At 33.6% G+C, this 25,060-nt stretch overlaps 2 protein-coding genes across 2 annotated transcripts in view; one reads left to right on the top strand and one right to left on the bottom strand.

Annotated features, from left to right (window-relative positions):
- Positions 1 to 670, bottom strand: part of TBCK (TBC1 domain containing kinase) — a 187,794-nt gene extending 187,124 nt beyond the window's left edge. Inside the window, exon 1 of the mRNA XM_033105921.1 lies at positions 343 to 670. The gene's annotated coding sequence lies outside the window, so the exon portion shown is untranslated. The remainder of the gene's footprint in view (positions 1 to 342) is intronic.
- Positions 671 to 824: 154 nt separating this feature from the next.
- AIMP1 (aminoacyl tRNA synthetase complex interacting multifunctional protein 1) overlaps positions 825 to 25,060 on the top strand; it is a 32,881-nt gene continuing 8,645 nt past the window's right edge. The window contains exons 1-6 of the mRNA XM_033105922.1: positions 825 to 970; positions 10,041 to 10,174; positions 12,226 to 12,339; positions 14,196 to 14,360; positions 16,461 to 16,672; positions 24,636 to 24,804. Of these exons, the coding sequence (XP_032961813.1) occupies positions 969 to 970; positions 10,041 to 10,174; positions 12,226 to 12,339; positions 14,196 to 14,360; positions 16,461 to 16,672; positions 24,636 to 24,804 (796 nt within the window). The 5' untranslated portion in view covers positions 825 to 968. The remainder of the gene's footprint in view (positions 971 to 10,040; positions 10,175 to 12,225; positions 12,340 to 14,195; positions 14,361 to 16,460; positions 16,673 to 24,635; positions 24,805 to 25,060) is intronic.

The following is a 25,060-nucleotide window of genomic DNA, read 5'->3' on the forward strand; positions in this document are numbered from 1 at the left end:
AAATTACATCTCAACAATGACTAAACCTTTGCAAAGCACAAACAAACCGAAACAAAAGTTCGCAACTGTGATGAGCAATGGAGAGCTGATTCCACATTCTCTAACCTTCTCTTTATGTAATGCTTTGAAGCAGTGATGACTTTCAGAGGATTTAGGTAAACGTGTGTAGGCGGAAGGCAGGCTGCAGCTAGGGATGGGGACACTATGAACAGCAAGCAGTCCCAAGATTGGCTCTACCTTTCACTGCAGACAGGCGGGGCCACTCGCTGCACCTACCTTTCTTCTACCTCCCATCAGCCCCACCCACTACGACAAATACAAGTGGGAAACCCAAATACCTGCCTTAGAGTCTGGGGACGCAGGCGGACACAAAGACAAGGGGATGGAGATTCTACACAGGGCCCCAGGGCTGTCGCTGTGGCTGGTGCTGCCGCTACTGCTTAGTGCACCAGGCCGGGCATTTCGGATACTGCTACCAATGAGGCAGCTCCTGGAACGGCCGGAGCTCTGACACTGCCCTTTGCCTGCCAGCTAAGTCAGCCGAAGTGCCCAGCTCAGAATACTGCCAAGAGCGCGAGCCCGGCCCTCTCCACTGATAGATCCCCGCTCTCCACCCCCACACTCCACCCGGCCTTTTCGTTTCCTCTGACCTCACAGCTCCCGCGCCACAACATTAAGGAAAGACCCTGACGTCCAGTATCTTGCCTCTTGCCCAACCTGGCGACAAAATGTCGCGACCGAGGAAGAGGCGCAAGGGGTTGGCGTTTATTGGCTGAGGGAATGGAAGACGGGAAGCGTGGTGTGGCCGCGCACAGGAAGAGATGACAGATTTGAAGTTGAATCGGTGCAACCCTCAGGCGTCCTGTACGGACACCTCGATGGGACCTTTCTCAGTGCCGTCGTGTGCGAGAGGCTTGTCCCTACCTGCTTCGGCCTGAGGCTGTTAAGGTGCCCCTGTCCGCCGATTCATGTGAGTGGCGTGCTTGGAGGGTCCTGGGGTGGGCGGACTGTGGTCGTAGGTGTTTTCTTTCCCTTACTTGCCCTCGGGAGATGAGACCTGGCCTGCGAGTACGAGTGGGAAGTCCGCTTGCACCAGCATGAATCTGGGCATGAGGAAGTAGGGAAGAGCTTGGGACCTTTTGAAGGAGCCAAGTTTGAGAAATGGGATGCGGAGTTGAGGGAAAGGATGCTACTGTTAAAGATATGTTCGTAAATGTGTTTACGTGTGTTTGTGTGGAGAGGGGGGCAGGAATTCATTTCGCAAGTAGTTATTCAGCGCCCACTATGTACCTGGCACTGTTTCCAGCATTGGGAAAAGAGCAGCGAACAAAACAGCAAAATTCCTGCCTCCCTGTAATGTAGTTCACATTTTACTGAGGAATACACATATTAAACAGAAAAAGACATCCCACTTTAGGTCGTAATGAGTGTTGAAGAGAAAAATAATAAAGCAGAGAAGGAGGATATAGGTTGGAATTTTGGTGGGTCCTGGAAAGGTCTCACTGAAAAAACGACTTTCGAGTAGAGAGCTGACAGAAGTGAGAGAACGAACCACACAGGCGTCTTGGAGAAGTGCAGTCAGGCAGAGCGACCAGCCATTGCAAAAGCTGTGAAGCAGCAACTGCCTGAACAGAACAGCAAGAAACCTCTTATAGAGTTGAGTGAAGTGATGAAAGCTGGAGACAAAAATCAGAGAAAGCAGGAGCAGGTTAGCAAGACTCTTGAGGGCACCTAAGCTATTGGAGGGGTTGGAGCAGTGGAGTGTTATAAATCTGACTTTTAAAAGGCTCTCTCTGGCTGTTGTCGAGATAGACTGAAAGGGGCAGGTTGGAAGAAAGAACATTTAGGAGGTTTTTGCAGTAACACGGAGAAAACATGTTAGTGGCTTACTGGAGAGGGAGTAAGAAATAGCCAATCGTGTTCTTACTGTTCTTAATTTTGATTTATAAGAGTATTAGTGGATGGTGAGTTAATTTCCTCATTAGGTTTGGGAAAGGCTTTAAAAATGAGTTGTAGTTTAAAAATGAGTTAAAATTTTATGCATATTTCACTGGTGAGTTTTGGAGTCACAAACACAAGTTCAAATTATGGCTTGTCCATTTAGTGTTTGAATGGATTTAGACAAGTCAAGTTATGTAATTTCTCTGAGTTTATTTATAAAATGGAAATATTATCTCACAAAGTTGTCAAGGTTAGATGACAATGTATGCTGTGCCTGAGTCATGAAAGTAGTGGCTATTATTAGCTGTGTTTTTGGATAAAAAATGGGAGAAAGATAATGATGAGTGTACCTGTGGGTAGAAAGAGGTGGTTAAATCCTATTGAAGAAAATCTGAAGCAGGTAAAAGACTCTTTTGTATGGCAATAGGGCTATCGGAAACCTAGACACACCTCTCTTAAAATTTTATGCATATTTCACTGGTTTTCTATGTTTATAGCCATAGTATCTGAAATGTATGGGTTGTCCTCTCATAACCATCCTTTAAAACCTCCAAGACTCCTCGTGTCCTCAATATAAAGGAGAAGAAGGCAAATTTCCAGTTATAAAATAATTAAGTAATGGGGATGTACAGCATGGCTAATAATACTGTAGTTAACTATTGTTAATAATACTGTGTGAAATATTTGAAAGTCACTAGGAGAGTGGATCTGGAAAGTTCACATTAGAAAAAAACATTTGTAACTGTGGTGAAAGATGTTAACTGATCTTCTGTGGTGATCATTTTACAATAGACTGTGTACAAATATTGAATCATGCTGTACATCTGAAACTAATACAGTTTTATCTGTCAATTACACCTCAATAAAAAAATTAAAAATTAAAGTTTTAAAAAAGTCATACAGCTAATGAGTAGCAGAGCTAGAATTTGAATTCATTTACTCTCCACACACTAAAATAAATAAGAAAGAGCTTTCACAAAAAGCATAGTTTTATATCTTTCTATGTTTTGGCAAAGGTTGCTAAAAGACCCCTGGGATTATTGGCAGTTGCCTCTGTTACATATTTTGAGTGTCTCTGGGATGCATTGTTCTCAGAATATTTAATTTTATTACTTACCTTTTAAAATTGTGACTTTTGACTCATTTTAAATACTAGCATGAGTAATCTAGTTCTAAGAAGTACTATATTGTGTAGCACTGTAATAAGGATGTTCTCAGGGTGAGGTAACTTGGCGATTAGATTGCAAAGCAAATGGAAAAAAGGAGTTTGGAAAGTAAGACTAGAGATGATGATGGTAGGAGAAGAGAGGAAAAAAGTGATTAAAATACCGTAGTTTGGCAATTCTGATACCCCCTTTTTTTCATATTTACACCTCTGAAATATGGTATATTTTATAATTGTTGATGTCTTAAAATCACTATAGACTAAGTGGCAGTTGTGAGTTGTCAGTGCCCGCTCTTATGTATACCTGGTCATAACTGTTAACATCGTCAGTTCAGTTGACTTCTGTGTACTGTTGATCTATGCGTGTAGATTTTAATCTCCATTTTCAGTATCATTGAAAAGATTAATTACCAGTAAAATGAAAAGCTACGTATGCTAAATACAGAAAACAAAAGAGTGATACAAAAATAGGGCTAAATTTAAAACAGGTCTTTCAATAAATGATAACAGGTATGACTACGGGATAAGAAAGCATTGGGTTAATCAGCAGTGTTTTTTCTTAATGATACATAAAATAATAGAGCATCTTGTGATTGGAGTCTTTTTACAATTGATAGCATCTTAGAGTTGATGAAATACAGTACTTAGAGTATCTAAGAAGATTTTTTAGCTAATTGCAGTTCTGAAACAGTGAAATCAGATGTTTTGGGAAGTAGACACTTTCAAATTTCTGTGCAATTCCTACACTATAAAGTAAAATTTTAACTCTGCACTTAAAACTTCCATTTCAAAGCAATAGCTTACTTGTTTATATTTGGCTCCTATCATTGAGAGCCTGGGGCAGGGAATTTGTTAAAAGAAATTACCAGGTATTTAGAATCAGAGTGGGGGAGACTACCTAGGAAATTGCTGAGGTCAAGGGAAGCCATTTGGAAATGATAGGAATTTCAGAAATAATCTTTCATATGTGTGTTTCAACAATTAAGATGTACTCTGAATTCGTGTGTTTGATAAAATCAGCTTCAGCTTTTATGAAGTTTTTATGTTTAGAGGCATCTTACAGTAGCATTTTCGGTTTAATGGAATATGATTATGAATGTTGAACAAAATGTGAAGAGGCAGAATAATTCAGATAATACTGTTCGAAAGTAGTTTTGAAGACTCATAAAAATTGTTCATTTTATTTTTTTCAATTTAGTAAAGGAAAAAAAAGTCTCGACTCTCACTATCCAAGTACAATTAGCATTCTCTTGTACTGTTCTCTGTCTTTTTTCCTTTAAATATTTTATATTTTTAATTACTGTTTATGCAGTTAAGTATCAGATCTATTTTAATCTCATAATCTTTCTTTTTTATTTTAGCAGAGACTAAGCCAGCATTCCCAAACTGTTTTAGAGAATACCAGCTCCAATAAATATTACTAATAGGTCTTCTTTGGTTAGGACTCCGTGGTTAAGTACATTGGGGAATGCTTCATAATTACATCCTTTAGAGAAATTACAGCTTGAGCATTAAAAGAGGTGATTTTAGAATCAGACAGACCACAGTTTTAATTCTCATTTAGAAACTAGATACGTGACCTGGTGCAAATTAATTTTAATTCAAGTTTCCGTCTCTGTTTAATGGAGATAATTACACTATTTAACATATAGGTGATCTATTTAGAGCATTTAGCCAGCCCATAATAAATGCTCTACAAGTGTTACTTATTATTAACCTTATCATATATGAGAAACCCTCTGCATATTAGTATATTAAAAGCTCTGAAGAGACTAAGGAAACTTTCAAAGTTTTGAAATTCAGTGAGTACCCAATGTAAAATTGAAAATCATGTGGAGCAGTTGGTACAAAATAGTGAAATGAGCACTGGGTTAAAGGTAAAAGATTTGGATTTGTCTGAGCCTTAAGCAATCGTGTTAAACTAGCACAGTTGCTTTAAACAACCTCATTTTTTTTAAGTTCTCCAATTTACTGTTTTTCCCCCATATGTGTGAAAACTTAGTGAGTAAGAACATGTTTAAATTTGCTGTCTACTTTGACTCCAGCACATAGTTCAAAATCTCAGACTATAAGTAAAGTTAAGGTCGTGAACTTCATAGAGACTTGGCAGGTAACTTAAATAGCTGACTGCAGGGAGTGGTGAAGTCCGTTTTGCTTTGCTTAAAGGCATTTGCATTCAGTTAAAACACTTAACCCTGGAACACAGGGCATCTCTGATCTGTGTGGTATCAGTTGTGATCCCCAGAAGAAACTAGGGATCAGGAACAAACCCCCGAGGAGCATCAACATACAAATCAAGAAAAAGGAGCTCTAAAAGGAGATGCCAAGAAAGTAGAAGGTGAAATCAAATACTAAGTATCCTCATTTTATAAATTAAGAAAATGAAGCATAGAGAAATTAAGTAACTTTACCAACGTCTCACACAGCCTGTCAAGTATGTGATTCAAGCAACATTTGTTGGTATAAATACTTTAAAAAAACACTGTATTCTTCTGCCAGTATTAGTGATTGTTATCTGCATATTACTAGAAACACACTGTAAACTTACGCATCCTACTTATATTTTTGAAAAATCGAAATGACAGTTAATCAGCAAGTACTAGGAAATCTGTTTCTAGAACTTCTAATTCTAAAAAAAAATAAATAGCTGTTAGTATTTGAGAAAAGTTTTGTCAGCACAGACCTGATAAGAAACTAATCCGAAATATCTCACAAAAATTATTTTTAGTATTGGCATCATGAATAATATTGCCAATATAACCAGTTATCTAGGAGTAGAGAAAAAGTAGACACTGGTTGGTAGCTACTGTGTTTTATAGTCATTCCTAAGTTTTATTTTGCTTCAAAAATTTATTGCCAGAGAAATGACTGTCCTAAGAAAAGATACTTTCCTCTCTGAATGAGAGTTAAATAGACTTTCTTTTTTAGAGCAGTTTTAGTTTCACAGCAAAATTGAGCAAAAATAATGCTGTCAGTGAATTTTTTTTTCCTTCCCTTAAACCAAAACAATTTATATCTTTCTCGTAAAACAATGTTTCTCTTGAAATTCTTGGCCAGTTGTGTGCCTTTGGCAAATTGGTGTGTATGGCTTCTGGATTGCTTTGCCTTCTGAGCTAGAGCTGAGAACTATTATATGCCAGTTCTTAGAAGACCTTTACAAGGCGTTCAAACTGAAATCTGCTATGTGCCTTTGAGTGTTTCTTCTTTGTGTACCATTTGTTTAAATAATCTCAAGTCTGTTATCTTTGAGTTTCCAGTTATGATGACAGTATCTATTTGTAGGGAGAAGTGTACAAAGATGATCAATTAGTTATTGTTTAATTGTATTCCCTAGGACAGGAATCATTTGATATCTTGCATGTTACAAACACAACATTTTTAATTAATGTAAATATATTAATATTTATTACCTCCATGGCTTATATACATTCACAAATAAATGAACAGGCAGCTTAGACAAATTAAGTATATTTTTAATGTCAATCTCTGTAATTTATTTTTTATGTTCTTAATCCTTAACAAAACAAAACAAAAAATCATTCCTAGTGATCTAGAAATTACCATGACATAGGTAACCCACTATAGTATGAGCTTCTTGAAGTTGGGGATGTGTGAGTGTGTGTGTGTGTGTATTCTGTCTTTTAGTGTTTCTAAAATTTTGCTAGTGCCTGGCATAATATATTAGCTATGTGTCAAAAATCTTAAGTATTACTCATGGTATCTCATTTAGACCCACATCAGCACTATGAGATATATTAAATCATCTCCATTCCACAAATGAGAAAACTGAGTCTCAGAGAAGCTAAGAAAGTTGTTAAACGTCACACAGTTATTAAGTAGCAGATTCAAGGTCTGTGTGATTTCCAAATCCATGTTCTTTTTTTATTAAATTACTTTTATTACTCTTGTAATAAGTTCTTAATATTCTAAGTAAAAGAGGGAGTGATAATAGTATGTACCTCATGGTATTGTGGTGATTAAATAAATTAATCCTGTGACGTGCTTCGAAAAGGACCTGACAGTTACTAAAGACAAAATAAATACTAGGCGTTATCATGACCTAATAATACCTATCAGGAAATTCGAAATGGCTTCTAATATTATCCATAATTACTTTCTCTATGAATGGTTAAGTAGGATCACTCATCTCTCTCTATTCTCAATATTTTAAAACTTCATGGCCTAAATATGTGGTTTCCACTAACATTTATTTTTCTGTTGCTAACATATCTTTTTTTCCCTTTATTTATCATGTTTTGTCTAATCATTGGGTTAGAAATAAATCAATTTTTACTGAATATTTCTGGTGATACAGAAATATCAGTCCTAGTTTCATTTACCAGTTTGCACTTTAAAACTACCTTAATCTAAGCAAGTATTTGTAAACTTATAGCCAAGTATATAAATCATACTTACTTTATAATATGCTTATGTATTATAATTAAATAAATATGTAAAATATACATATATGGCATATTTGTGTCCTAAAGAATTTAAAGTTGAAAAAGTATAAGAATTATCTAAAAGTTGGATGACTTTTACATGCTTTTTGTGTGTTTGTTGGAGAGATAGGTATGTACATTTGACTTACTATTCCGTAACCTATTGTTAGGTATGTTTCTTATTGAACATTTTATTGAAAAAAAAAGTATGTAGTTTATTTATAAAGATGTTCAAGCTAATATTTATTAGCCAGCTCCTGCCAAATTGGAATTATTACCTAGTCTTAACTAGCAGTAATCCTTTTTGTGTTTTCAGTTTGTGGTAATACTTTGCTTTTACAAAAAATTGGATTTTACATTTCCTAATCTCTTAACACCTTCAGAAAACTGATTTTTGAGGACTTTTCTGATATCTCTCATTTATAGTTTTTATAAATATTCAAAGTTTTGTCATGTCCCTTTATTGTTTCCTCTTACACAGCACATTGATATGTATATATGTTTAACATAGTCAGCTTTTTTGTGTTTCTGTGTTTTGAAACATGGAATTCTTTTTTCCAAAACTTATGCCAGTACTTCAGTATGTATTATAAAAGTCTTATTTTATTTAACTTATTTTGTAACTGTGTTTTGCAGATACTTAATCGGTTTGTCAACTCAGTAAAATTATATATCTTTTTTCTGTTGGTAAAGGATCTATAATCTCTGTTTTGCAAATTATTGTTAATCTTACTTTTTAAACTTTTTGTGTGAGTCGTCATGAGTTTCATGTTTTGTTCTATCAGGCAGCAACTTGGCTGGTATTTGTGAGATGACTTTCTCAGACTGTTGGCGAATTCATGAAAACTACTTTACACTTACTACTTCACACTTTGTTTCTTATCAGTTAAGATACTAGTTTGCTAGTTTTTTTCCTGAAGTCTATCACTAATTTTACATTCATCTTACTGTTAACAACTCATTAAATTTTTTCTTTGCCAGAGAAGAAAAAGTTACAAATCATGTAAAATCAAATACTCATTATTTCACTTATGTGAGATAGCAATATTTCACCTATTGAATATATTTGATCATAGCTTATCATAGACTAAAATAGAAAGACGTTAAACTATAACAATGCTGTAGCTTAGATACTAAAAGTTCAGAAGAACGTAGCTTTTTTACTTTACCTTTCTTCATAGGTCAGTTTGTATTTTTCTCTAAAATTTTGACTTTGCAAATATTTGAGGAACAACAACAGGGTATTCTGTGTTTATTTTGTGAAAAATTGGCAGAATTTAAAAGGTGATATCTTTATTTTCAGTTTTTGTAACTATTTTCCTTGTGTATTATATTTCCCTCTGTATTATATTATATTTCCCTCTGTTATATAATAAAATGGACAGTTTTCTATGTCTTTTCCAGGTTAACCCCCATTTATATTTTCTTCATTTACTAGCAACTTTTATTTTTATAGGGTTTTTTAATTGCATCTGTATCATAAATTGTCAACTTTAGCATGAAGGTTTTTGAGGGTTTTCTTTTTATAAAAAAAGCTAAACATTTCAGAATGTTCTTTATAGAATGGATATTGCATAATAATTTGAAATTTTAAAACAATCTTGTATTTGTTCATTATTAGAAAATTTTTAAAATAAAAATTTCACCATTTATTGAGTGCATCATTTATTTAAAATCAGAATTATTTCAGCAATGCTTGTGTCATTGTTATACTTAGGATTATAAATTATAAATTGGTATACATTGAATTATATATCAGGTAAAAAAGAGCAATTCCTTAGTATCGTTCATGATTAACCCTGTCTTTTATTAAGTTGAAATATTGGTCAGTTTAAACTTTAGCATGATGAATTAATCTTGGAATGTTTGCTTATATTTTTCTGCACGTGACAGGATGTTATCTATGAATTATTATAAAATTAAAATTCTAACAATTTTCTTTTACAAAGGACACAGTATATATTACTGACATTACTTCTGAGTACGCATATGATTAATATTGATGTTTTCCTAATTTTTAATCTTTTGTTTTTAATATTTCATAATCACATGTTTCTCCTTAGAAATGTATATAATTAAATAAATAGTAGAAATATCCGACATACTAAAGTAACATATAAAGAAGGAATTCAGCAATTTTTTACTTTGGAACCCAGGTGTGGTACTCAGTTATAACTTAGTTAAGGTTGTTATTCTTTTCCCTTAGTGTTCCCATTTTTGTCATAATACTCATGTTATTTTAAAGCTTTCTTCAAAACTTTCCAACCTGAAATGTGGTTAAATAGCATGTTTTCTGCACTTAGAAGAAAAATTGATTTCCTCTTCCAGATTCAGGAATTAATTTATTTAACATTCTGCCTTTGGTTGTTTCTAGGAAAAGTGTTTTTCTAACACATAGATCTGTTAGAGTAGAAAATGTTTTTCTTTTCAGTATCCTATACGATAAATTTATTTCTTTCACGGTATAATTTATCACTTATTTTTTCACTTAGGATTGTCTGCCGTTTCTTGGCAAAAATGGCAAACAATGATGCTGTTCTGAAGAGACTGGAACAGAAGGGAGCAGAGGCAGATCAAATTATTGAGTATCTTAAGCAGCAAGTTGCTCTTCTTAAAGAAAAAGCAAGTAAGAAAATTTAAAATTTCCTAAGGAGATACTTAAAATGAATTCATGTGTTAACAGACGAAAAAAAATGTTTACCACAAATTATTACTTCATCTTGATAACTTAGATTCCTTTAATATTTCAATTTTGAGTGAAATAATAGTCTAAGATAAATTAGAATTGTTATATAGTAAATGTATGATACGAGGTGATCCGTAGAGAAAACACTGTATTTCAAGTTACTGAAGTTAAATTAATGTTTCAAATAAGTTGGTATAGAATTAAACATTAAAAATGAAGAAAATTGGGTCAAATCAAATAACTGAAATATCTCCTCTAAGTTGGTATAGAAGAGAATGTATACTCATATATTTTCATATTATTCTCTACTAAGGTATTGTCTGAAATGATTTTTAAAATCTTCCCAATACTTCTTTAAGTTTTACCTAGAAATTGCTGTGATTATATGTATAAAAATATCAAATCTGAATTTCTGCTTTTAGGATTTAGGTTGATTTTTGATTTATTTAATTATACTTTGTTTTTCAATAGCTAATGTTAATATCGTAATAAAAATTCCAAAATCCTTTACCATCACTAATAAAAACGAATGGCTCACAGAACCTACATTTTTTACTATCCAAAATTTTTCCCTTTATCAATTATTTTTTCTTCTTAATTTTATAATACTCTTAATTATTTCTTTTTATAATGTTTTATGAAATTTTTGGTTGTTATTCTAAAATTTTTTAAATTTTTTCTTAAAATTCTTAATGTTTTTTCCCATTAGTAAGACGAAGAGATTAGAGATGATCAGTGCTTCTGTGTAATAACAATGTATGTTATAAACTGAATTTTTTTCTCAGGTGGGTGGCATTTAGTATCTTGACTTGGCATTTCAGTTTTGCTAATTAAAAAAAAAAAAAAGAACCTTTCTACATTTGTTGCATGTTTATTCTTCACCTTTATCATTTTTTTTGTCAGCCTATCTTGGTGGGTCTCAGTCCTGTTGCTCCAATTTTACAATAAATATTTTTTAAATCTCTTAATATCTTGTAAAGAAAATATTTCTTATAGATACAATAACCCACATATAATTTCAAAACGTACATTAACCCTGTATGTAATATAGAGGAGAATTAAAAAGAGAGTAATTTATAAGTAGTAGTAATAATAAAATGTGTATTTCAGTAAGTAAATACTTAGGAGTATATGTTTAGGATTACTTCGTGTTTATATACAAAAAATAGGACCTAAGCTCAAATAATTAACAGTATTTTAAGCTATGTAAACATGCAATAGGTCACTGGAATATGCTGTGGGATATGAGATGATTCTTCATTTTGCAGGAATATCTAGGATATTGGAGAACATCTGGCATCCCTGGCCTCTGCCCAGTTAATGCCAGTAATGATTCCTACGCGTATTATTTGCGACAACCAAAAATATTCCCTCAGCTTTTCCAAATCCTACCTAGGGAGCAGTACCAAACCCACGGAAAATCATTGTTTTTCTTTTATATTTTTGTATACCCTGTCGCTCACCTTTAACACACATATTGTATTTTGAGTAAATCCTTGAAGTTAATTTCACTCATTGAATGTTTGACCAGCTTAACTTCTGAGACATTAGGAATAAAAGATTATTCAGCTAATTTTACAAGGTAATAACAAAAAAATGAGAATAGGTATTTATTGTTTGACTTCATTATTAGATCTCATATTTTTTAAAAAATAATATACTCATACTTGTCTGTCTTACTGTTTAATCTGTCATTGACACTTTGAGCCAGGTTTTTATGTTGTCATAAGTATCTTTATCAAAGCTAGGAAAATGATTCATAAATAAAACGTTTTATGTTCCACTATTATTTCACAGATTTTCTCCCTTTCTCTCTCTCTCTCTTAAATATCATATTTTAATAAATAGTAAACTGATATAAAAGAACTGCCTAAATATTTGGTTGTTTTATCCTAGCTATGTTTATATTGGCTATGCTTTCTTTCAAGTAGCATTTATTAGAAACCTTTTAGAAAACACAGCTATACTTAACTGGATTTTCTTGATTCTAGTTTTACAAGCAACTTTGAGAGAAGAGAAGAAACTTCGAGTTGAAAATGCTAAACTGAAGAAAGAAATTGAAGAATTGAAGCAAGAGCTAATTCAGGCAGAAATTAAAAATGGAGGTGATTAAATGTAGAAATGATAGGTTGTTTTCATTTATGATAATACTTATCATTTATTGTTTAATAAGTTAGGTATCATGCTTGGTTTCTCTCCCTCACAGCATCCCTTTTTGTGCATTACTCCCCCTTTACAGAAGAGAAAGTGGAGACAGAAAAGGCAAATGATCTTGTTACCCAAAAAATGGGTTTCGAAACCTATGCTTTTAATTTCTGCACTATACTTCAACTTGATAATCACAGTTTCCTATTGAATAGTTATTGAAAATAAGCCATAATAATATTTAGTTAACATTTATTAAGTTTTACTATTTGACAGGTACTGTGTGCCAAGTGCTTCACATACGTTGTGTCTGTTATCCTTATATTATGTATACACAAATGCCTTTGTTTTGTACATGAGGAAATTGAAGCTTAGAGATCTAAAGTATGAAATTGTACAATTTTTAAATAACCAAGTTGGCAGATAATTATTTCAAATATTATGTTGTAAATAAAATTAAATTTTTTGAAAATTATTTTAAGGGCATCCAAATAATTTTACATTATTATGAAATAATAATAGTTCTGTTACAACTTCAAAGTTTCACGCAGAAAAGCATTTGATTGTATTGGAGAAAATCCTTCCTAGGTGAGTTAAAGAGGCCCAAGTAGACTAACTACATCCTTTTGACCATTATTCTGTCAGTGAATTATTTTGAATGCTGTAGTATGAACTCTACTCTAGTGAGCTAAATAAAAATAAGGAAAAATCAATATGTATGCTTAGAACTATCAATCAACTAGAGAGAGTATCAATGAAAAATTTGAGGCTAGTTGTTTTATAAGACTAGGGGATTTGGAATACAGGTACAGAATTAAATAAACAGTTAAAATATTAGCAATATAAAGCAACTTTTTATTTCTCCCAGTTTTAGAAGATTGCCCTGAACCATTAGACTATACAACTCTGATCATATTGAAATGCTAAAATAAGTCGTGTGAATTGAAGTACTCTGTCTAAAGGTAAAACATAAAATAGGGATAAATAAAGCTATGTTACTAAAAAAAGCAACAGCCTCCACGGATACTTAAAAAAATACCTCAGAAAAGTGGTCTTAATATTGGCCAGAATTTAAGAGACATCAAAATCCCTCTCAAGATTACATTTTTCCATGTCCGATAGTCAGAGAGAATGTTTTTAATATCACTGAAGGAATTTTCTTTGCTTTTTTAAAAAGTTGTTTTTTGAAATAGAATCATGGACAAATAATGCTATCTCTCCATTAATTCTGACACAGAAATGACTATTATTAAGACTCCTTTCCAGTTGATTGTTTAATATAAAAGAAAACCTGCATTAAAAACATGCCACCTTGCCAAACCATGAGAGTATATAGTCTCTGGAGATGGACTGCCTGCGTATAAATTCTTATTTCCCGGCTTACTGTGTGTGTGGTGGGCTTGACTTCTGTATGGCTCAGGTTGATCATCCGTAAATGGGGTTATGAATAGAACTTACTGCTTAGGGTGTTTATGAGCATTACATGAGTTAATACATATAAAGCATTTTGAAAAGTGTCTGGGACATAGTAAGTCCATAATAAATATTAGCTACTACTGTTGCTGTCTGTAATTTTCTCTGGATAGTCATTAGTGATTAAATGAGAATTGTGCGTTTATTCTTTTATCATGGTTAAAATATACTTAATTTCTTGGCAGCCTTTTCACAATTTCAGACAGTAGAGACTTGATAATGCTTATATGCGGTGAATTTGTCTTTTTTTAAAAAGAGCCCATATTTGTGATTCACATTTTCATGGTTTTCATCTTGTTTGTTGGTTAAATATAAATGACATCTATTTCATTTTCTGTGTCAGTGAAACAAATACCATTTCCGTCTGGTACTCTACTGCAAGCTAATTCCACGGTTTCTGAAAATGTGATACAATCTGTACCATTAACAACCATATCTTCTGGTGCCAAAGAACAGATACAAGGAGGAAGAGAAGAAAAGAAGGTGAAAGAGAAAATTGAAAAGAAAGGTATTTTACTTTAAGGTTATTTGGCTCTTGACTGGTTTATCAGATCTCAGCATTTTTGATAATACTAATGATGTCAAAAAGAGTTCAGACTTTTATGAACTAGAATAGAGTTAGGGACAATATGATATTGGAACATAGAGGCCGGGTCCTAAAGGATGTGTGAGAAGGTTGACCAGGTCGACAGGTATGTGGCATTTGAGGTAGAAGGACCAGCATAACTAAAAAGTTGCAAGTAGAGATTAAGTTTAGATGCCTATGTGTAGTTTGGTGTGACTACATTTTGGTGTATGTTTCAGGGACAGTTTCAGAGAAGTCACAGGTAGAAAGTTAGCTTACGGCCAGTTATGAAGATAGGAAAAGGATATTCCAGTTAAACGAGAATGTCTAAACTAAGGCATGGGGTTGTTGAAGTTTTAGGAACCCATGAAAACTGAGATAGAAAGTATGTCACCATCCACTTTGGCAACCAGACTAGAAATCTTTACATCAACCTTAACCTGCCCCGTTCCCTCAATTTTCATATCTGATTGGCTACCAGAGGCTATAATTCCTATCACCAAAACAGAACTCAGCTCTGTTCCTCCTTTTTGTGAGGCATTGCCTTAGTTCAAGTGCTCCATCTCTCTCACTTGAATTAACATTAAAACCTCACCTTTTCTAGTTTATCTTTACCTTGCTGCTAAAGCTGTATTTCTAATCATAAATCTGATTCCTTTCTTTATTCTACTTTCTACACTTCACATTTTCCCAGGCGTATCTAAAAGTGCTTTTATAATTCATTATACATACCTCTCATAATACTTACACTCATTTAAAAATTTTTGGAAAATATAGAATGGCTGAGGAATTTGTGAATCTAAGCTAATTTAGCATCTAATACTTGTTATTTCTTTTTGATAAACATCTGTAGCCTCTTTTAGTTAGAAGTAGACAGGGGCCGTATATCTCCGACACAACTTCATCACTAGGTGGTAAAGTTACAATGAAAGCAAGTCAAACTAATGTTTCCACTTTGTAAAATTGTCTTTCCCTACATCAGGCAAAATTATTCTTCTCTGCTTCTATATTTCTTTGTGTATGTATTGTTTATCACATATTCATTAATATATCTGTCTTCCTTAGAAGAGCTTTTCCGTGCCTTGATAGCATGGGCTACTCACCTTAATACTTTTAGTGTCTTAGATCTCAGTAAATACTTGTTCAAAGATTTAGCAAATGTATAGTTGAGAGAGAATGCTTCCAAGCTGCATACCTTATCTCTACCCTGCAGATTTAAAGGTAAACAAGTTTTATTTTTTTTACATTTTTTTCTTCTAGAGCAGCTAACTGGGAACTCTTTACATTGCATTTTGGCACAGTGGATAAAATAATCATATGCTAATGAGAGCATATAAATAAGAGCAGAATTTTTACAATATAACCAGAATAAAATATTGTCTTCTGCTCAAATAGTTGCTGTGTATAAACCTAAAGCTCTAGTGAGTCTTCAGGGAAATAATAAGAAATGGAGAAATTCATTGTATAGTTACTGGTATGTATAACTGACAAGAGAAACATTTTGTCAGTGAAATTATATCTGACTGTAGTTCACTCTGTCAGTTGGCTATGGACTGTGTTCTTTCTAAATATAGGATTTTTTATTTTCCAAAGAGTCACAGTGAAAATTTTAAAGGATTTTCTACAGCTCTGTTTCAGGGAAAGGCAAACTTTCTCTGTAAAGGGGCATTTAGTAAATATGTTAAGCTTTACAGGCCATAAAGACTTTGTCACAACTATTCAGCTCTGCTGTAGTACAAAAGCACCCATAGACAATATGGAAATGAACAAACATGGATGTGTTTTAGAAACAGTGTGCTGGATTTGGCCCATTTTTACCAGCCTGTGCTCTGTGTCTTTAACTAGAGATAGAGGCAGTTATTTAACAGTGAATTAGCTAAAACAGGGTTCAAGCTGCTATGTCTTGCATAATTCTTTCCTCTGTTATTTAAATGGAGATAGGAGATAAACACTTTTAAGCTCATCAGTATCAATGTGATGGAGTTTTTCAAAGTGTAGTTTTGTTTTCCTTCTGATGTTTACCCATTCTTACATGTTTTTTAGGAGAGAAAAAGGAGAAGAAGCAGCAGTCTATACCAGGAAGTGCTGACTCTAAGCCAATAGATGTTTCCCGTCTGGATCTTCGAATTGGTCGTATAATCACTGCCAGAAAACATCCTGATGCAGATTCTTTGTATGTAGAAGAAGTAGATGTTGGAGAAGTAGCCCCAAGAACAGTCGTCAGTGGCCTGGTGAACCATGTTCCTCTTGAACAGGTAATTTGTACTACTCAAGTTACTTCTGACAGTAACACGTGTTACTTTCATTTCCTATTCCTTTTATGTTTTTCTACATAATTTTGTATCTAATGACCAAACAAGGAGCTAATACTGATTAGTTCAGTTGATTAGTATGAATGTGATGAATTCTACCAACAAAGTGCATAAAACTATCAAAACCTTACAAAAGATGTGTACATTAGGATTGGATTCGTAAGGATGGGAGGAGGGGAGATGTATTTTTAGTTTTGTATTTTGTATGTGTGTGTATATATATATACACACACACACACACACACACACACACATACACACACACATACACGTGTGTGTGTGTGTGTGTGTGTGTGTGTATGTGTAAATCATTGTTCCATCATGGAACTTCATTATTCCTTTTTTTAAAATCACTATTATATAAACCCAGAAAGCCAATCGAAAAGTAAGAGAACAAGTTTTATTTCTTTATAACTGAAGAAATATTTTCATTCTTTAAGAAGAAAAGAGGGGATCATGGAGATTAAAGTGTAATTTTAATGGTATTCCTTTAGTTATTAAAAATTGGGTGTTTTGTATTTTATTACTTGGGTATTTAAAACTAAAAAATGTGCATATATATGTATATAGATACATGTGTATTTCCAGCGACAGTGCATTAAAGAGAGTAATAGTATTTATTTGTTCTATCAAGATGACTTCTATAGTAATTTCAGTCATCCTCTGCCCCACAATACTTCAGAGATTTTGCAGACTGTAGACTTCAGCATTAAAATAGTTCTGCCTCCCTGTTCGTTGCCAACTCTCTTGCTTATTGGCTTTGTGAACTTGGACAAATCTCTACCTTTATTCATTCATATTCCAGATGCAAGTATTCATTGAGCACCTGTGGTATACCAAGAACTGTTCTAAACAAGGGATATAGTAGTTGAATTAAATGATAGATTTGTTTTTTTACCAAAAAAAAGCCCTGCCTTTGTGAAGCTCACATTCCCATAGGGTAGTAAGAAAATCATAATAGTATAGTATGTAGAATAGTGATAAATAACAAGAAAAAAAAATAAAATAGGGAAGAATCTAGAAAGTACTAAGGTTAGGGTGATAGTGTCATTTTATATAAAGTAGTTCTGGAAGGCCTCATAAAGAAAATGACATTTAAGTAAAGACCTAAGAAAATGAAGAAAACAAATCATGTCTTTTTCTGGTGAAAGAGTATTTCAGGCAGTTGTATCATGGATACCTGAAATGGTCACAGAATAGCAGGAGGCGGTGTCACTATGGCAGAGTGAACGGGAAGATGTAATAAGAAATAAGCTTGCCAAATAACATAGGATGTTACAGATCACTGTAAAGACTTTGGCTTTTATTCTGAGTGAGGCGAAAGCCACAGGAGTCTTTTTAAGCTAAGAAGTAACATAGTCGGCCTCATGTTAATGAGATCATCTGGCTGCTCTGTTGAGGGGAGAAAGATGGAATTAAGGGGGTCAGTGAAGAAGTTTCACTTATCTATGAAAAAAATATATAAATTTGGCATGTGTATGTGCTTTTTTTCTTTTTAAACATTCATCATGTATCGGACCAGGACTCCTTCATAACTACTTATGAAGGTAGGTTAACAAGGAGTCTTGGAGAAAAGAACCATCTGATCTTAAGTCAGTTAAACTGGAAAAATGCCTCCTCCTCGAGGCTTCCTCTTTGTTCTCACAAGTTGCAGGCTGTTTTTTCTCTTCCAAAAGTTGTCATTCACAGCCATAAGCAAAATTGTTTATACACGCATCTGTTTCTAACCCATCAAGGCAATACTAGTAAGCATTCTATAAAGCAGGGACATTGAGCCCCCAAAACTGCACACAAAATTTTGTACATTTGTGTATTCTAAGGCAAAAGTCCACAGATACCATCTGATCCTTAAAAGTGCATCTAGCTACCCCTGTTGTTTTCCTTAGACATAATTGCTGTACCTTTTTTTTAAGTTCTCATATATGTGGGATTTTCAAGTTATTTGTTGAAGAACTGATTCATGAAAGACCTCCAAAAAAGGGGCGCCTTTTGAATTTGAAACTTAGGCCTATTTTTTTTTGTTTTTAAGTATAGTTGACATACAATATTATATTAGTTTCAGGTGTACAACATAGTGATTCCACGTTTATATGCCTTACCATGTGATCACCATGATAAGTCTAGTAACCATCTCTTTGTACAAAGTTACTACGATAATATTGACATACCAGGTCGGACAATTAAGTTCGCGAACTCATCCTAGAAAAAGTGCTACATACCTCATCGCTGAATATCACTACCGTCACCTTCGAAATACTCCCCTTGGGAAGCTATGCACCGACGGCAGCGCCTAATCCACCCTTCAAAGCAATTTTGGAACTCTCTTTCTGGAATGGCCATCAGAGCTGTCGTCGTATTACTATTGATGTCCTGAATGTCATCCAAATGTCTTCCTTTCAATATTTCCTTTATCTTCAGGTAAAGAAAGAAGTCATTGGGGCCCAGCTCAGGAGAGTAGGGAGGGTGTTCCAATACAGTTACTTGTACTGGCTAAAAACTCCCTCACAGACAGTGCTGTGTGAGCTGGTACATTGTCGTGATGCAAGATCTTGAATTGTTGGTGAAAAGTTCAGGTCATCTAACTTGGATGCAGCCTTTTTAGCACTTCCAAATGGTAAACTTGGTTAGCTGTTTGTCCAGTTGGTACAAATTCATAATGAATAATCCCTGTGATATCAAAAAAGGTTAGCAACATCATTGCAACAAGTTCGCGAACTTAATTGTCAGACTGCGTATTCCCTGTGCTGTATGTTACATCCCCATGACTTACTAATTCTTAACTAGAAGTTTGTACTTACTCCCCTTCACCCATCCCTCCACCCACTTTTCTCTGGCAACCATCAGTTTTTTTCTTTGTTTCTATGACTCTCTTCTGTTTTGTTTGTTCATTTGTTTTGGTTTTTAAGATTCCACACATAAGTGAAATCATATGGTATTTTTCTTTCTGACTTACTTGTAATACTCTCCAGATTCATCCATATTGTCAGAAATGGCAATGTTTCATTTTTTTTATTGTTGAGTAATATTCCATTGTATATAAATACCACATCTTCTTTATCCATTCATCTATTGATGGGAACTTAGGTTGTTTCCATATCTTGACTATTGTAAATAATGCTGCAGTGAACATGGGGGTATGTGTATCTTTTCAAATTAGTGTTCTTGTTTTCTTCAAATAAACACCCAGAAGTGGTATTTCTGCATCATATGGTAGTTCTATTTTTAATTTTTTTCAGGAACCTCCAAACTGTTTTCCATAGTAGCTGCACCATTTTACATTCCCACCAACAGTGTAGGAGGGTTACCATTTCTCCACGTTCTCCCCAGCACTTGTTATTAGTTGACTTTTTGATAATAGCTATTCTGACAGGTATGAGGTGATACCTCATACCTCATGTGGTTTTGATTGGCATTTCCCTGATGATTAATGATGTTGAGCATCTTTTCATAGTCTGTTGGCCATCTGTACGTCCTCTTGCAACAAATGTCTATTCAGGTCATCTGCCCATTTTTTAATTGAATTGTTTGTTTTTTTGATGTTGAGTTGTGAGTTCTTTATATATTTTGGATATTTAACCCCCTTATCAAATATGTCATTGCAAATATCTTCTCCTATTCAGTAGGTTGTTTTTTTCATTTTGATGGTTTCCTTCACTGTGCAAAAGCTTTTTAGTTTGATATAGTCCCATTTGTTTATTTTTGCTTTTATTGCCCTTGCCCAGGAGACATACTCAACAAAATATTGTTAGGACCAATGTGAAAACACTTACTGTCTATGTTTTCTTCTAGGAGTTTTATGATTTCAGGGCTTACATTTACGTCTTTAATCCATTTTGAGTTTGCTTTTGTATATGGTATAACAAAGCTGCCCAGGTTCATTTTTTTCACATATCTATCCAGTTTTTCCAACACCATTTATTGAAGAGACTATCATTTCATCCAATTGTATGTTTTTTCCTCCCTTGTCCTAGATGAACTGACCAGATATCATGAGTTTATTTCTTGGTTGTCTATACAGTTACATCGATCTATGTGTCTGTTTTTGTACCAGTACCATACTATTCTGTTTACTATAATTTTGTAATATACTTTGCCATTATGGAGGGTGATACCTCTAACTTTGTTCTTTCTCAAGATTATTTGATAATTCAAGGTATTTTGTGGTTCCACATAAATTTTAGTACCATTTTTCTAGTTCTGAGGAAAATGGCATTGGCATTTTGATAGGGACAGCATTAAATCTGCAGATTGCTTTGGGTAGTAAGGATATTATTAACAGTATTAATCCTTCCAATACATGAGCACAGTATATCATTCCATTTTTTTATGTTATCTTCAGTTTCTTTTATCCATGTTTTAAAGTTTTCAGAGTACAAGTGTTTCACCTTAGTTATTTTTATTGCTAGATACTCCTTTTGATGCAGTAGTACATGGGATTGTTTTCTTTCTTTTTCTCATAGCTCACTTTTAGTACATAGAAATGCAATAGATTTCTGTATATTAATTTTGTATCCTGCAACTTGAATCAATTTATTTTAAAATTTTCTGTGGAGCCCTTAAGGTTTTCTACAAATAGTATCTTGTCATCTGCACATAGTGACCGTTTTACCTTTTTTTACCTAGTAGGATACCTTTTATATATTTTTCTTGTCTGATTGCTCTGGCTAGGACTTCCAATACTGTGTTGAATAAAAGTACTGAGAGTGGGCATCTTGTCCTGTTCATGATCTTAGAGGAAAATCTTTTAGCTTTTCATGTTGAATAAAATCTGGATTTGTCATACAGCCTTTTATTATGTTGGGTATATTTCCTTTATATCGACTTTGTTCAGAGTTTTTATCATAGATGGATGTTGGAATTTTGTCATGCTTTTTTGGCATCTATTGAGATGATCATATTTTATCCTTGGTTTTGTTAATAGGAATAGGATGTATCACATTGATTGATTTGTGGATATTGCACCATCTTTGCATCCTCAGAATAAATCCCACTTGATAATGGTGTATGATCCTTTTAATGTATGGTTAAATTTGGTTTTCTAATATTTTGTTGATAATTTTTACATCTTTGTTCATCAGGGATATTGGCCTGTAATTTTCTTTTTTCTTCTTTCTTTATTTTTTTTGTAGTGTCTTTGTTTTCTGGTTTTGGTATCAGGATGATGCTGGACTTGTAGTATATGTTTGGAAGCATTCCTTCCTCTTGAATTTTTTGCAATAGCTTAATATGGGTAGGTCTTAATTCTCTTTTTAAAAAGTTTGGTAGAATTCAATGGGGAAGCCGTCTGGTCGTGGATGTTTGCTGGGAATTTTTTTGATTACTGATTCAATTTTGTTGCTAGTAATCAGTCTATTCAGATTTTTTCCTTTCTTTGGTTCTTGGATGTTTGTACATTGCTAGAAATTCATCCAATTTCCTATCTTGTCCAATTTGTTGATGTCGAATTGTTCATAGCATTCTTTCATGATACTTTGTATATCTGTAGTGTCAGCTGTAACTTCACTTTTATTTCTGATTTTATTTGGACTCTCTCCTTGATGAATTTGTCTAAAGGTATATCATTTTTTGTTTATCTTTTCAAAGGACCAGCCCTTAGTTTCATTGAACTTTTCTACATATAATTTTTAATTGCTGTTTTGTTTATTTTGTTACTCTGATCTTTATTATTTCCTTCCTTCTACTAACTTTGGATTTTGTTTGTTCTTTTTCTGGTTCCTCACGTGTAAAGTTAGAATGTTTATTTGGATTTTTCTTGTTTCTTGAGGTATGCCTGAATTGCTATGATCTTTCCTCTTAGAACTGATTTTCCTGCATCTTACAGGTTTTGGAGAGTTTCATTTCCGTGTTCATGTCTCAAGACATTTTTTTATTTCCTCTTTAATTTCTTGTTTGACTCATTGGTTGTTTAGTAGAATGTTATTTTGTCTCCACATTTGTATTTACTTCACAGTTTTTTCCTTGTAATTTCGAGTTTCGTATCATTGTGGTTAGAAAAAATGCTTGATATGATGTCAGTCTCCTTGAATTTATTGAGACTTGTTTTGTGGCCTAACGTGATCTACCCTGGAGAATGTTCCATGTGCACTTAAAAAGAATGTGTGGTCTGCAGTTTGGGGATGAAATAAGTTCATCTGATCTAATATGTCCTTTAAGGCCAATGTTTTCTCACTTGATTTTTTTCTGTCCAGATAACCTGATTGCCAATGTAAGTGAGGTGTTGATGTCCCCTATTATTATTGTAATACTGTCAGTTTTTCCCTTTATGTCTGTTAATATTTGCTTAATATATTTAGGTGTTTCTATGTTGGGTGTGTAAATATTTCCGAATGTTGTATCCTCTTCCGGTATTGACCCTTTATCATTATGTTATGTCCTTCTTTGTCTCTTTTTATAGTCTTTGTTTTAAAGTCTGTTTTGTCTGATATGAATATTGCTACTTCAGTTTTCTTTTTGTTTCCATTTGCATGGAATACCTTTTTCCATCCCTTCACTTTTCAGTCTGTGTGTCTGAGGTGAGTCTCTTAATAGACAGCATACTGATGATCTCGTGTTTTTTATCCATTCAGCCACCCCATGTCTTTTTATTGGAGTATTTCATTCATTTACATGTAATTTTTCATAGGTATTACTTATTTCCATTATGTTAATTGATTTTTGGTTGTTTTTGTAGTTCTATGTTCCTTCTTCTCTTGGTTTCTTCCTTTGTGCTTTACTGGTTTTATTTAGTGTTATGTTTGATTTTCTTTCTCTTTATTTTTTGTGCATCTTTTAGAGGTCTTTGGTTTATGGTTACCATGAGGTTCATAGATATCGACCTATATTATAGTAAGTAGTCTATTATAAGCTGACAGACGTTTAAATTCAATGTGTTTTAAAAATGTTTGTTTTTACTCCCCCTTCCACACTTTGTTTTTGAAATCATATTTTAGATCTTTTTGTTTTGTGTATCCCCAAGCTATTTCTGTATTTATATTTGATTTTACTACTTTTGTCTTTTTAACCTTTGCAATGACTTTTTAAGTGGCTGCTGTCTTTATCAAGCAAAAATATATATTTGAGATCTTTTCTTTCATGTATTTTTTTCGAGGTATGACCTTTTTTCCCTTCTCTTAAAGATGACCCTTTAACTTTTCTTGTAAAGCTGGTTTAGTTGTTTAGATGAAATACTTTATTTTTTTGCCTGTCTGGGAAACATTTTCTCTCTCAATTTTGAATTATGACCTTTTGGGGTAGACTTTTCTAGGTTGTAGTTTCCTTCCTTTCAGCATTTTAAATATATCCTGCAACTCCCTTCTGGCTTATAAAGTTTCTGCTGAGAAATTAGTTATAGCCTTATGGTGTTTCCCTTGTATATGACTAGTTGTTTTCCTCTTGGTGCCTTCAAGATTCTCTCTTTATTTTTAACTTTTGCCATTTTAATTACAATTTATGTTGGTTTGGGTCTCTTTGGATTAATCTTGTTTGGAACTCTGTGTGCTTCCTGGACCTGGATGTCTGTTTCATTCCAGGTTAGGAACGTTTTCAGCCATTGTTTCTCCAAATAAGCTGTCTGCCCTTTTTTCTCTCTGGATCCCGTAATGAGAGTGTTAGTGTGTTTGATCGTGTCCCATAAGTCCCTTAAACTGTCCTCATTTGTTTAACTTATTTTTTTATTCATTTCTTTAAATATTTGTAAAGCTTTGCATCTTGTCTTTCAACTATAATGTACTGTCACGTTGTAGAATTTTTTTTCATGTTTGTATAAGGCTTTATAACAACAATAAAAGGTGTTGGACACACAGAAACAAAGATACATCCACAAAAATAGAACATGCTATATTTGGCATGTTAGATGTACCTTAGTATATTCTAGGTATGATCATTCCAAGTTCTATATGTCTTAATCACCTATTTGTGCTTCATATAGATGCAAAATCGGATGGCGATTTTACTTTGTAACCTAAAACCTGCAAAGATGAGGGGAGTGCTATCTCAAGCAATGGTGATGTGTGCTAGTTCACCAGAAAAAGTTGAAATCTTGGCACCTCCTAACGGGTCTATTCCTGGAGACAGAATTACTTTTGATGCTTTTCCTGGTAAGTATTTAATATTCATTATGTAAATAGTTTGGAAATTATTCACAGAGTGGTGCTCATAAAGTTTAAGTTTAAAATCAATCCTGAGTATGACTCACTAGGCTTTACATTACCTGATTGTTGTTATTGAGATTATTGCCATTGGCTCAAGGTGGCATATTAAACATAATCGTCTAACCATTCTTCTCCTCAAGAGTGTACAACTTACATAAAACACTGGAGTTTTGCTTTAGGTAAAATACTAAATATAATCCCT

The sequence above is a fragment of the Rhinolophus ferrumequinum genome, chromosome 5, assembly GCF_004115265.2.
Source record: "Rhinolophus ferrumequinum isolate MPI-CBG mRhiFer1 chromosome 5, mRhiFer1_v1.p, whole genome shotgun sequence".
Classification (NCBI taxonomy): Eukaryota; Metazoa; Chordata; class Mammalia; order Chiroptera; family Rhinolophidae; genus Rhinolophus; species Rhinolophus ferrumequinum.